Here is a 12173-nt window from a genome sequence, read left to right as displayed (position 1 = left end):
TTCCAATTTATACATTCACAAAGAGCACCAGATGCTATTCAATATTTACTCTTAGCCCATACACAAAAACAACAAAGGGTATGACACCTGCATAGTTGGAATCGGACAAAGATGCTTGTCAGAGTCCTACTCCATACATATCCAAAGTCAATTTCGTATTTAATCTAACACGAATATGGCAGCTATATTGATGAACTTATCCTTTTAATGTACAAGACAGAGTGTATGATGTGAACTCTTTAAAAACCCTTCAAGATCTGATATATAGCAGAAAATGAGTGTCTTTTATTACGGTTTTTATTTCATGAGTTATATTAAAACCTGTATTTATGTGAGTTTTAACCATCAATAATAGCATCCAAAAAAAACCCCCAAGGTTTTAATATGATGAGTGAAATAAAAAACCGTAATAAAAGACATATTTTTTATCTGCTTTATCCCATATCACAAGCACTTTAAAGCTATAAATTGTAAATGAAAAATGAAGACAGGCATTTATATATGTTGTCACCATTGTTGGCATTCATTACCACCCTGCAGAAATGTTGTTTGTTTTTAAGGGTTTTACGGCGCTTGCAACACATTTAGGTTATATCAGCGCCAGTAAAAAGGAAGAAAATGGGATAGTAAAAAGTTCTAGAAAAACAAGTAAAGCACCCAAGAGAAAGTAAGACAAAGGGGAAATGGGAACAAATAGGGATCAGATGTCGATTCCAAGAGCATACCATCAATGTACTTAGTTTGAAATCACCTACAAGTCTCATCCAGACACAAACACAAGATCCAACAAAGAGGAACACACTCAAATGCTTACATTATACATTAAAAATAACAAATAGAATAATACATAATGGAGAGATGATTTACAAGGAAAAAAATATCATCTCCCAAAACAATAACTATGCATTCGACTGTTTCCCTCCCAGGCAGGACTCCGGCCAGGGTCAGGACAAAACCAAGTAATCTCATTCCAAGACAAAGACAGAAAGTATGTTGGAAAACAGACATAAGGGGATAGAAGACACAGTATGTACCTCCCTGCCCACTATGGGAGGTCAGGAACCCTACCCAGGCCTTGCAGAAAAGAAAACCTTCCGCAAAGTAATTCAATCACCACAATGATTTTAAAAATAAGATCATTTTAAACAATAAAATGTTTAAAATCTTATATAAATTTTTTTGAAAGTCTAACATAAACAAAAAATGATAAGAGAATGCACGCTAACGATAGAAAATAAAACCAAACAAAAACAAACAAACAAACAAAACACAAAATTCCATTTGGTGAGCCTGTGCACAGACCATTGGGCTAAGGGAACCTTTGACACTTGAGCACAAATTTTCTTTATAAATATTGTTTTCAATCGAAGGGGGTGGGGGGGGGGGGGGAATAGAATGAAATGTGGAATTGTCCTAGTCAAAGTGTACATCAGTCGAGGATTTTTCTTTGCAAACATTTGGACTTTCTAGAAATAGAATTTTGGGCTTTTTGTCTTATATCCAATCGCAAAATTTCAAAAATGCAGTGTATGAATATCGCATTGTTTATATTTCAAGTTTGAAATACGGATATTTATTCAACAACTTTTATTTCTCTTTGTCTCACTTAGTGGTATGGGATAAATAGTAAATACAACATGTTACAGAAAAATGAAAATAGTATTCAAAATAAAATAACAATTAAATTTGAATAAAAAACATGTTTAATTTTTGTAAAATGGTACATTTTTACTTTTGCTGGGTGTGATCATTAAGGATTTCATACAGTATTGTATCTTTAGGCAAGTTAGTGCAACAAAATCATTTCATACTGGTTTCACTGGTTATAATAATAACAATCATAACATATTTTATAACAATTACCTCTTTGTTCGTATCATTAACACATATTTAACTTCTAAAAACTCTTTCAAACCTCTCTTCACTTTCCATTCATTAACAACTTGATGGACTGCCCTTATAATGAAAGACTCTTGATCCCATTAGTGTTGATTGGATAAAGCCAACAGAAAAGTTCTAGATAAATAGAAATGGCACTTTTTGGATTTCTGTCAGGAGACTATAATCTTCAAATAAAAAACTAAATAATGACGATGATGATGATGATAATGATACAGATGATGATACTAATAATAATAATAATGATCATCATCATCATCATCATCATCATCATCATCATCATCATCATCATCATCATCATCATCATCATCATCATCATCATCATCATAATAATAATAATAATAATAATAATAATAATAATAATAATAATAATAATAATAATAATAATAATAATAATGTAAAAATGAACATAAATAGGATTGCACGAATAATTACCACCAAATACCTAAAAGGACCAAAATAAATACTTTAAAACTGTTTTTGTTCTGTGATGTAACATTTTAAACAAGTCACCAATCGTTAATTCAAATTCTGCTTTAAATAATAGTTTGTTCTCTAACTTCTGGCCTCCTACTTTGTATTTAAAAAGCTGTAATCTGACAGCCTGGTGATTAAATTGTAACAAATTAACTTAGTAGTCCTTCCCGGTTTGTATAGTGTGAAATGGACAATAGCAATTACTTTCTACCCATTTGATAGGACGAACTTACTTAGAATATCATAAATATTACTGTTAAAAATACATAATGTTGAATGTGAATGGTAGTTTCACAATTACAAACGTTATTAATTGAAATAATTATTCGTACTAATCATTACGGTCATTATCTTATCTATTTTTACCTTTTATAACATATAAGACTAACATTACTGGATGCTGCAACATAACTTGTTATTCATAGGAAATGCTCTTTCACACTATCCATTTTCATAGAAGTACATAAAGATGATTATAAACAAACCAATAATTAAAATTGTTGAATTGAAAAGCTCAATTCAATTCATTAAGTAAATAAGATTAAATAATGTAATCTTAAAATACACTTTATAGTTGTTACTGAAATGTCAGTCACATTGCAGCTCCACATTCTCATTATTTCATTCTTCAACATACGCGTGTTAAATGATACCATCAATACATAATAGTAAAATAAAAAAACTCTGCCACAAAAGTAGGAGAAGGTGGGGAAGGGGATTGTGTTTTGGTGTTTGGCATCTAAGAACAAACTATCATCTGATACAATGCTGTTGCAGTACTTTTTTCTTTTATGTTTTTATCCTTGCCATGTTCATTAATTTGTCTAAGTGGGCTCTCGGGGCCCCGCTTGGGGGCCTTCAAGTCCCTTCAAGTCCACCACTGTTTGACATAATATATGAAAACAAAAATTAAAAAATGAAATGCTGCATAATTCCATTGAAAATGGCATCCAGCGCTTCAGTTTTATGATCAATGGATATGTAGCTGTTATGCATGTGGTTGTGAAGTTCTACATCTTTCGTCATTAGCATCCAGGGAATATATCAAACATAAATGGGCAATTTGAATAGGATTACTTATTCATCAAGTAATAAACAAAAAAATATCATAACAGCTTTAAAAAAAAAAAAAAAATATCAAGGCTGAAAGCCCATCTTCAGCCAACAACAAAAAACAAAACATAAATATATTACTTAAAAACCCAAATAGACGTCACAAACAATCTGTCACCGATCTGTTTTTTTAAGCAATGTATTTGGGGGGGTTTTTTTGGGGGTTTTTTTTTTCGTTGTTGGATAAAGTAGGGTTTTGAGCTTGAAACACTCTGTGTTTGGTATTTTCTTACTTTCTGTTTAAGCTGTTATATTCATTTTTGTTTATACTTTTTACAGTCCACAGCTTCTACCGGCTTAGTATCACTTTTGATTTATTAATCAATGGGTTGGATGACCATTATTCATCCGATAAAAATGATGACACATAAACAGAGTTCAGAAGCTGATAAAGTGTGTGCAATACAGTGCAGGATAAAGAAGATGAATTAATACCACAAAAAGAAATATCCTACTGAACAGACAGTCTTCCTGGACTGCGAATCTAAGCTCTGATTACTTTGCATCTGCTTTATCTGACATTGCACCATACACACTTTTACTCAGATTTGTTTCTTGCTCCAGTGACTGCTGTCCAATTTTTCACTTGAGGTAATGTTTATCTATGCGTCATCCAGGTCATCATCACTCATGTAGTCCTGTGATTGTTTCCTGACCCCACATCGCCTGTCTTCCTCTTCATGGGCAGTCTTAAAATCTTTGCGGATTGCTTCTAGCTCTTCCAGCTCCACCTGGTAAATAGTAAAATGGTTGTGGTAAAGGTGGTGGTAGTGATTGTGTGGGCGATGATGATGGAGATGAAGGTGATGGTGATGGTGGCAATGATGATGATGCTGCTGATATGATGATGATGATGATGATGATGATGATGATGATGATGATGATGATGATGATGATGATGATGATGATGATGTGACATCATCATCATCATAGCTTGTCGCTCCAACACCGAACCCCCTCCACAGCATCTGGGGAGCAGACTCTTAGGTCATGGTCAGTGCAGCTGGGTCCATCCTGGCATTCTCTAAGGATGTGCTCCATCGTCTGCTCTGGGCATCCACATGTACACGAGCTAATATCAGCCAACCCCCCACTTTTTCATGCTTCCAGCTGTTCTCCCAAATTTTGCCTGTGCTCTGTTCAGTGTTACCCATTTATTCATGGGGAGCTCAGTTCTGTAGGGCAGCTCTTCTCTCGGATCTTCAACGTCTCCATTTGCATGATTGTCCTACTCTCTCCATGTGAAAAGTCTGTATATAGCTGCATGGTCAGGGTTGATGCTTTCTTCCGTCAAGAAGCTCTTTCTTGACTTCTTCAGTCTACTTGTTGTTGGGTTGTGGTCATGGAGGGGTGCATTGGGTCTATTTCCTGTTTATATTTCTAGGCTTTGGAAGCTGTGGCTCTTCAAATGTGGGGAGGTGCAATGCCAGCCAGCAGATGGAGGACTGGAACTGCAGTCAGTTTCAAGTTACCAGTAATGATCAGGCAGGTGTTATGTAGCTCAGGGTCAACCTTTTTGGCATGGCAGGATCTTGCCCAGACTTGTGAGGCGTATTCGGCTGATGAATAGCAGAGAGCTAGTGCGGTTGTCCTGACTGTTTTGGGATCTGCTCCCCATGTAGTGTTTGTGAGTTTTCTTACGAGGTTGTTTCTTGTGGCCACCTTTGCTTTTGTTTTCTTTGTGTGCTGAGAATAGGACAGTGTGCGGTCTAATGTGACACAGAGGTAGATGGGGAATGTGTTGTTCTCCAATATGTTCCCATTCCAGGAGATGTTCAGTTTCCTGTTGGCTTGGCATGATTCCATTTCAGCATGAAACAGCTAATTAGCAGGAGATTACCACCTCTGAATAAAACATTAGTTAATTCCTTGAAAAGTAATCTAATTGAATTTTATAAGAAAGACTGTCATGTTTAGATGATAACTATTCTTCATAGATCAATTACACTTGTAGAAATGAATCTTGGAAAAAAATTTCCAAACTGACATAACTAAACAAAAAATGGATATTTAAAATGTTGAAGCCTCTATGTCGTTTCCATGAAAGAATTTTTTTTTAAAGCAATGCCTGTAAAATTATATTCCTCTCTTCAAAATATAAAAGAATCAGAATATACAATGAAACATATTTGTATGCAAAGTGGAAGTCAATCCGACTTGTAGTATTTTTAGATTTGACCAATTGACTGATTTCAGTCAATTGACTGAGGATTTACAGGACTTTAAAAAAATTCTGCCACAGACAGATCGTTTCAAATAAGCAAATGTTCCAATTGAACACTCTGATTACCAGGTTCGACTGGAAGAAATAATCATCAATAAATGATACTGCAAAAATTGCTGTCATTACAAGAAGATCTCATCTTTTGTCTGGGTGAAAAATGTCTTATTTTAAACCAAGTATGGTATGTTGGCCAAGTGTATATTTAGTTTGTTTTTCAGGTTGGTTTTCTTTTTCTTTTTTCTTTTTTTTCTAATGTTTATTTTCTGTTATTTCCTCTTTTTAAATTAGAGCCAAAAAGAAAATGATGGCAGTGTTTACCTTTATAAGTTGTAGGTGGTTCTGTCGCTTGCTGTTGATACCACGCATTGGGAATGGATTGAGACCATGGAATGCCATCTATAAAGGATGTTTTGAGAGAATGGTATCAATGTTTATGTAAAAAATGAAATCATTTAAACCCCATAGTTGACCCCATCAACAATTCCAAATATATTATATTATAAAATCTATGATCTGAATTATGTATTAAACATTTGGTCAATTGCAAAGAGTAAAATCTCACTTTACCTACACATTTGGGTTCTTGGCAATCTTAGGGGTATATCCAGTTGGAAATTTAGTAAATAAATTAATGGTGAATTTAATAATCTGAGTTCTTCATAAACTGATCCTTAAGATTAGCAAGGTATAATGATGTGTGCAGTGTGTGATGGTATCAGGACGTACTTTATGAGCTCTCGTGTTTTTCTATTGTTTTTTCACTTATTCAAGATCGGATTTTATTGGATTTTCACTGGATGACATATCGTTTTACTGGCTTTTAAACGACACAAATTTTCTTCAGCTTTAATGGATTTTGTGCCTTTTCATTTGCTGATATTTGCAAAGAATTTTTTAAAAATATTTTGGAATAAAAACAGACCATCATTGAATTGTGAATACTTAATCACGCAATCCTTTTACCAAAGCATAAACAATATCTCCACACCACAATTCCAGTCATATATTGCACCACATAAACAAGAACTATAAATAGAACATCACTGAGTGAAATACTAATCATATCATGGAAAAGACATCACATAGTTTTCATAGTTTTCAGACAGATTCATATACTAATCATATCATGGAAAAGACATCACATAGTTTTCATAGTTTTCAGACAGATTCATTGAGATTATAGTAAACTGTGATAATTGGAATTTGTAAATTTTAATTATAAGTGTCAAAAGTATTTTTATCGTATTGTATCATATTGTCTTAGAACAAATAGGCTTTAGAAACCTTTAAATGTCCTTTGTAAATTTCATGCATTGATAACATTTTTCAAAGTTAAATCGCAAAATTCATTGTTAATTTATTTGTCACAAAAAGTTGCGTGCCTCTATCTCATGTGCTTTCCTACCCAGGGTGAAATCTAAATAGCTTCCTTTCAAAAAAGGATGGAAAGTCATTGGGAAGAAGACAAGGGGTATTAAAGAAAAGAATTCTTTTGTATTAAAATAGATTGTTGACAGTATGCTGATATTGAAATAAATAACATTAGGAAATTAAGTGGAAGCTTCAATTAATAAACGTAAACAGATAATGTGGAGGTTTTGGGTTCCCCTTTCCCCGTTGTAAACAAAACATGATGAATGAAAAACTAAAGACCAATCAGAGATGTGAGAATGTCATTGTTAAGGTGAATAATTGATTGTGTTTTTTTTTATTCACCTAAACACATTCTCACATATTTCATTCGTCTTTAGAGTTTCACTCACCATGTTGTGTTGATAAAGGAGAGACATAAACGTCCACATAATCAATCTTCATTTATTAAATTGAGGCTTCCATTCAATTTCCTATTGTCAAGCTTCAAGCAGCAGCATTTTCATTGCTCACATTGATGATTTTCTTGACATCCACAATACTTTCTCCCAAGGATCGCATGTATCGATTGATGGCAAGGTTATTCTGTTGCTTCAAAATTTCATCTTCTGAGTATTTTAGGAATGCTAAAGCAAAACGAAACAAGACCTGAAATGTAATAATAAAATAAATGACATTTGTATAGCGCCTTACTCCGATATCAACAGGCTCTAGGGACTTAGAATGTAAAATGAGATTATGACGTCAAAGTCAACTATCCACATGATCTTGTCAACCCTCAAGCTGGGTTCCTTATATCATATTCGTTTTCAGCAAAAGAGAAATAACAGCCACGTGACTCAATTCTGATCAAGTTTACAGTCAATCCCTCTTAAAACTGTTCTCTAACTGAAAATAAAAGCAAAAAAAAAAAAAAACAAACAAACAAACAAACATGAAATATTCGTTCTTCTGCAGAGACTCGAGGACTCCCCAGGAAAGCAAAGTTCATCCTGGTTTATTATGACTGGAGAAGGAACATTGACTGTTTATTCCTTGTTTTAATTCAAACTTTTTTGATTTTCCTTTATAACTAAAAGGCTTCATGAGGACTTATCCGTTTTATTTTTCACTGTCATAGAATGAACACGGTTATCTTTATCCTGACAATAGATAAAAATGTTTCTGAATTGAATCTAGATTGCTGTTTTCAATGATTTGTTGATGTCTGGAGGATTTTGTGTCTGAAATGTTCCTTGTTAAGAACTTTGTTGGAGGTTTTTTTTTCAGCTGTCATGTAGTTTTTGTTTACTGTATCTTTATATTGACCTTACATTATCCCTAATCTCGAGGTAAAATGTAATCTTTTAAAGCAACCTATCAAATAGTCATTCAGCTTTGCTTTGGAATATAGAGTGGAAAACAAAACAAAATAGGAAACCTCCCTACCTTACTGCCTTCATACAGGAAACAATCCCAGATTCGAAGGAAGAGTTCAGGTCTTACTCCATCCACAAAGACTGTCAAGAACCAGTTGAAGGTGAACAGTGGCAAGTCAACTTCGTGCAACTCCAGGTGTGCATGAAGTCTTGGACACTTGTCCTGTACTAGATCTTTAAGCACACGCTAAATAAGGAAGAAGGAGAGGAGTTTTAAATTTTTTTTTTTTTAAATACAAAAAGACTTAATTATTTAAAATAATTTTAATTTTAACATGTTAAAAACTCCAATTATTCATCAACAAAAGGAAATTTGTCTTTAGGGTCTACTCCAAGGGGTGGCTGGACTAATTCAGGCATCAGCTGAGGCTGTGTGATTTGCTCATGGCCACAAAATGAGAGTTGAACTCGATACCTTCTGGGTACAAAATAAAGACAATATCAATGTACCAAGATGTTTTAACAGCATGGAAATTCAACTTCAAGAAATGTTTTTGTACAGTATAGTATTTTTTCTAAAAATATGATACAAAAAAGGCTCTATGATATAAGATAAGCTTGAAAAAAAATATATAACAGGGAATACTTGGATGAGTGTGTCTCCCTAGTTTTTTTTGTTTTTGTTTTTTTTTTTTTTTTTTGTTTTTAAGGGTTTTACGGCCCTGACAACACATTTAGGTTAAATCAGCGTCAGTAAAAAGGAAGAAAATGGGACAGTCAACAAATTTTAGAATTACAATTATAGCACCCACGAAAAAGTACGACAAAAGGGAATTGGTTCAAATAGGCCATATGTAGATTCCAAGAGCATACCATCAATGTACTTAGTTTAAGGTCACCTAAAAGTCTCATCCAGACACCAGCACAGGAGTCCACTAAGAGGAACACACTCAAATGTTTACAAGATGTGTTTGAAACAAAAATATAACGATCAGGACATAACAGAGAGATGATTTGCAAGGGAAAAAATATCACCAAATCATGCATTTGACTGTTTCCCTCCCAGTCAAGGACTCCAGACAAACCAAGTGATCCCATTCCTAGACAAAGAGAGAAAGCAACTCGGAAAAACAGATGAAAGGGGGATAGAAGACACAGCAAGTGACCTCCTGCCCACCATGGAAAGTCAGATGACTCAACCCAAAGTATCTCCTCTAAATTTCGACTTATCCATATTAATAAAATAGAGAGTAAGTTGGTGTGTCGTGTTTGTCTTGTCTACAGGGAACACCAGACTGCTTTCTGTTATGAAAATTAGGCAGTTCTTTAATATTTTTATCCTTATGATGCATGACGTCTAGATTTTTTTGATTTAGGTCTATTTTATACTGGGCATATACATTTTAAAATCAATTTTCTTGGATCCCGTAGATTTATACGGCCATGTTACGGCCATGTTAAACATAACTATGAAACAGGGTACCAGGGTTGTCAATATAGCTTTTGAAATGTCCAATTCCAAAAACTGGGCATTTTTGGCATGGACAAGTTGGGTTTGGCATTTTAGAATTCAAAAATTTTTTTTAATTTTTGGCAATATTATAAAATCACTTATGTTTACATATTTAATACACAAATAAGAAACAATGTCACAACAATCAAGAATTTTCACACCTATACAGGTAGCATTGTAGTATTGTGAATATTTTTCGTTCACTTCTAAATCCTCAGAAAATATGAAATATTCACGAATCTCTTTGAAATCAGACCTCATGCAGACATTTAACATGCAAAGATTTACCTGATCAGCCTGTGCAGCAGCGAGCGTGGTGGTGTAGTAGTCAGGAGGCATGAGGTGTTCTATAATGGACACCATGCACCAAAAGGCATCCTCCTCACATAAAAATAGTAAAGCGATGGCAGCAATGCGGTTTAAACCCTGCAGAAAGCATTGTGAAAAAAAATAATAATTTGTAAGCATGTGCAATTGAAAGTAAAAACAAAATGTCTTTGATAATATATATATGACATATATAACACATATATATATATATATATATTTATTTATTTTTTATTTTTTAATATTTTTTTTTAAAGGATTTTACAGCGCCAGTAAAAAGGAAGAAAATGGGATAGTAAAAAGTTCTAGAATTACAATTAAAGCAGCCAAGAGAAAGTAAGACAAAGGGGAGCTGGGAACAAATAGGGATCAGATGTAGAATCCAAGAGCATACCACCAATGTACTTAGTTTGAGATCACCTATGTCTCATCCGGACACATGCACAAAATCCAACAAAGAGGAATACACTCAAATGCTTATATTATTCATTAAAAATAACAAATATAATAATGCATAACAGAGAGATGATTTACAAGGAAAAAATATTCATCTCCCAAAACAATAACTATGCATTTGACTGTTTCCCTCCCAGCCAGGACTCCGACCAGGCCAGGAAAAAACCAAGTAATCTCATTCCAAGACAAAGACAGAAAGCATGTTGGAAAACAGATATAAGGGGATAGAAGACATGTACCTCCCTGCCCGCTATGGGATATATATATAAATATATATATATATATATATATATATATATATATATATATATATATATATATATATATATATATATATACAGTGCAACCTGGGATAACGACACCCCTGAATAACAACAACCCCTAGATAGCGACATTGACCTCTGGTCCCGATTTTTTTGCTATATGTTCTTAGTAATAAAACCCCACAAATAGCGACATACATTTTAGTAAAACCCCTGTTTAGCGACATCGATATAACAATAATAGGCAGTTGGTACCGATGCTTGGTAACCGACCATCTTCATCTCGTAGTCTTAACTCATAAAAAACGCCTCCCCCCTCCCAATGAGATCGCTTTGTTACGGACCAATCAGAACACATGTTTACTACACTGCATGGAACCAGCACTTGTTCATATGGAACCCCAGCAAAAGAAGTTTATCAGTGGATGGAACTCTCAAGGGTCCATTAACTTTCCATGTTAGCTACCTCTCTGAGGTCATTGGAGATTAACTGATATCAGGCAATGCCGTGTCCAATGGGGCAATTATGGATATTTATGGTCTTATGGTATGTTGGAATAGCGGAGAAAACAATAACAGCCTCTTCACTTTATTCTTTTCATTTGAAGAATCAGTTGTTTGTCTAAAAACGGTAGTCCAAATTTTATCTCATTGTGCTAATACTAGGTTTTTTGTTTGTTTGTTTTTTTAATATCCCAAGATGTAGATCTACTAATGTTTAAGTGCTTGTGAATTTTGATGCACGTAAATAAAATTTTTGGTATTCAAAACTCATCAACAGTAGTATCGCATGGATTTGACTTAAATTAAAACCGAAACGAAATGTGTGTATCTGTGTTCTTGTGTGGTATTATCAAGTTGGCACTTGATTTTTATTATTTATTTTTAGTTTCGTCAAATGGCTTTAGGCACTGTTTACGATCAATGTTAAGTGAAAGCATAACTGTTATATCATTTGTAAACAGGAGAAATACACATTCTAACGTTTTTGAGACGTGATTTCTCTAAGGCACTGTAATCACGGGTTCAACAACCCCCCCCCCCCCCCTTTTTGCCGCCATCTTGAAAACCCTGGAATAACGATACCCCTGGATAACGACATAATTTTCCGGTCCTGGGCGATGTCGTTATCCAGGGGTTGCACTGTATATATATACAACACACAATATACT

General features: G+C 34.1%; 1 protein-coding gene across 1 annotated transcript in view; it reads right to left on the bottom strand.

The window, feature by feature from the left end:
* Window positions 1-3082: 3082 nt before the first annotated feature.
* Window positions 3083-12173, bottom strand: part of LOC144980333 (TBC1 domain family member 2B-like) — a 59821-nt gene continuing 50730 nt past the window's right edge. Inside the window, exons 15-19 of the mRNA XM_078927998.1 lie at window positions 10244-10381; window positions 8513-8689; window positions 7598-7732; window positions 6032-6109; window positions 3083-4220 (exon numbers count right to left, since the gene is read on the bottom strand). Coding sequence (XP_078784124.1) covers window positions 4092-4220; window positions 6032-6109; window positions 7598-7732; window positions 8513-8689; window positions 10244-10381 — 657 coding nt within the window. The 3' untranslated portion in view covers window positions 3083-4091. The remainder of the gene's footprint in view (window positions 4221-6031; window positions 6110-7597; window positions 7733-8512; window positions 8690-10243; window positions 10382-12173) is intronic.

The sequence above is a fragment of the Berghia stephanieae genome, chromosome 1 (genome assembly GCF_034508935.2).
Source record: "Berghia stephanieae isolate SIO BIC M18660-M18661 chromosome 1, UCSD_Bste_1.3, whole genome shotgun sequence".
NCBI lineage: Eukaryota > Metazoa > Mollusca > Gastropoda > Nudibranchia > Aeolidiidae > Berghia > Berghia stephanieae.
This window is presented reverse-complemented; position numbering and strand designations above follow the sequence as displayed.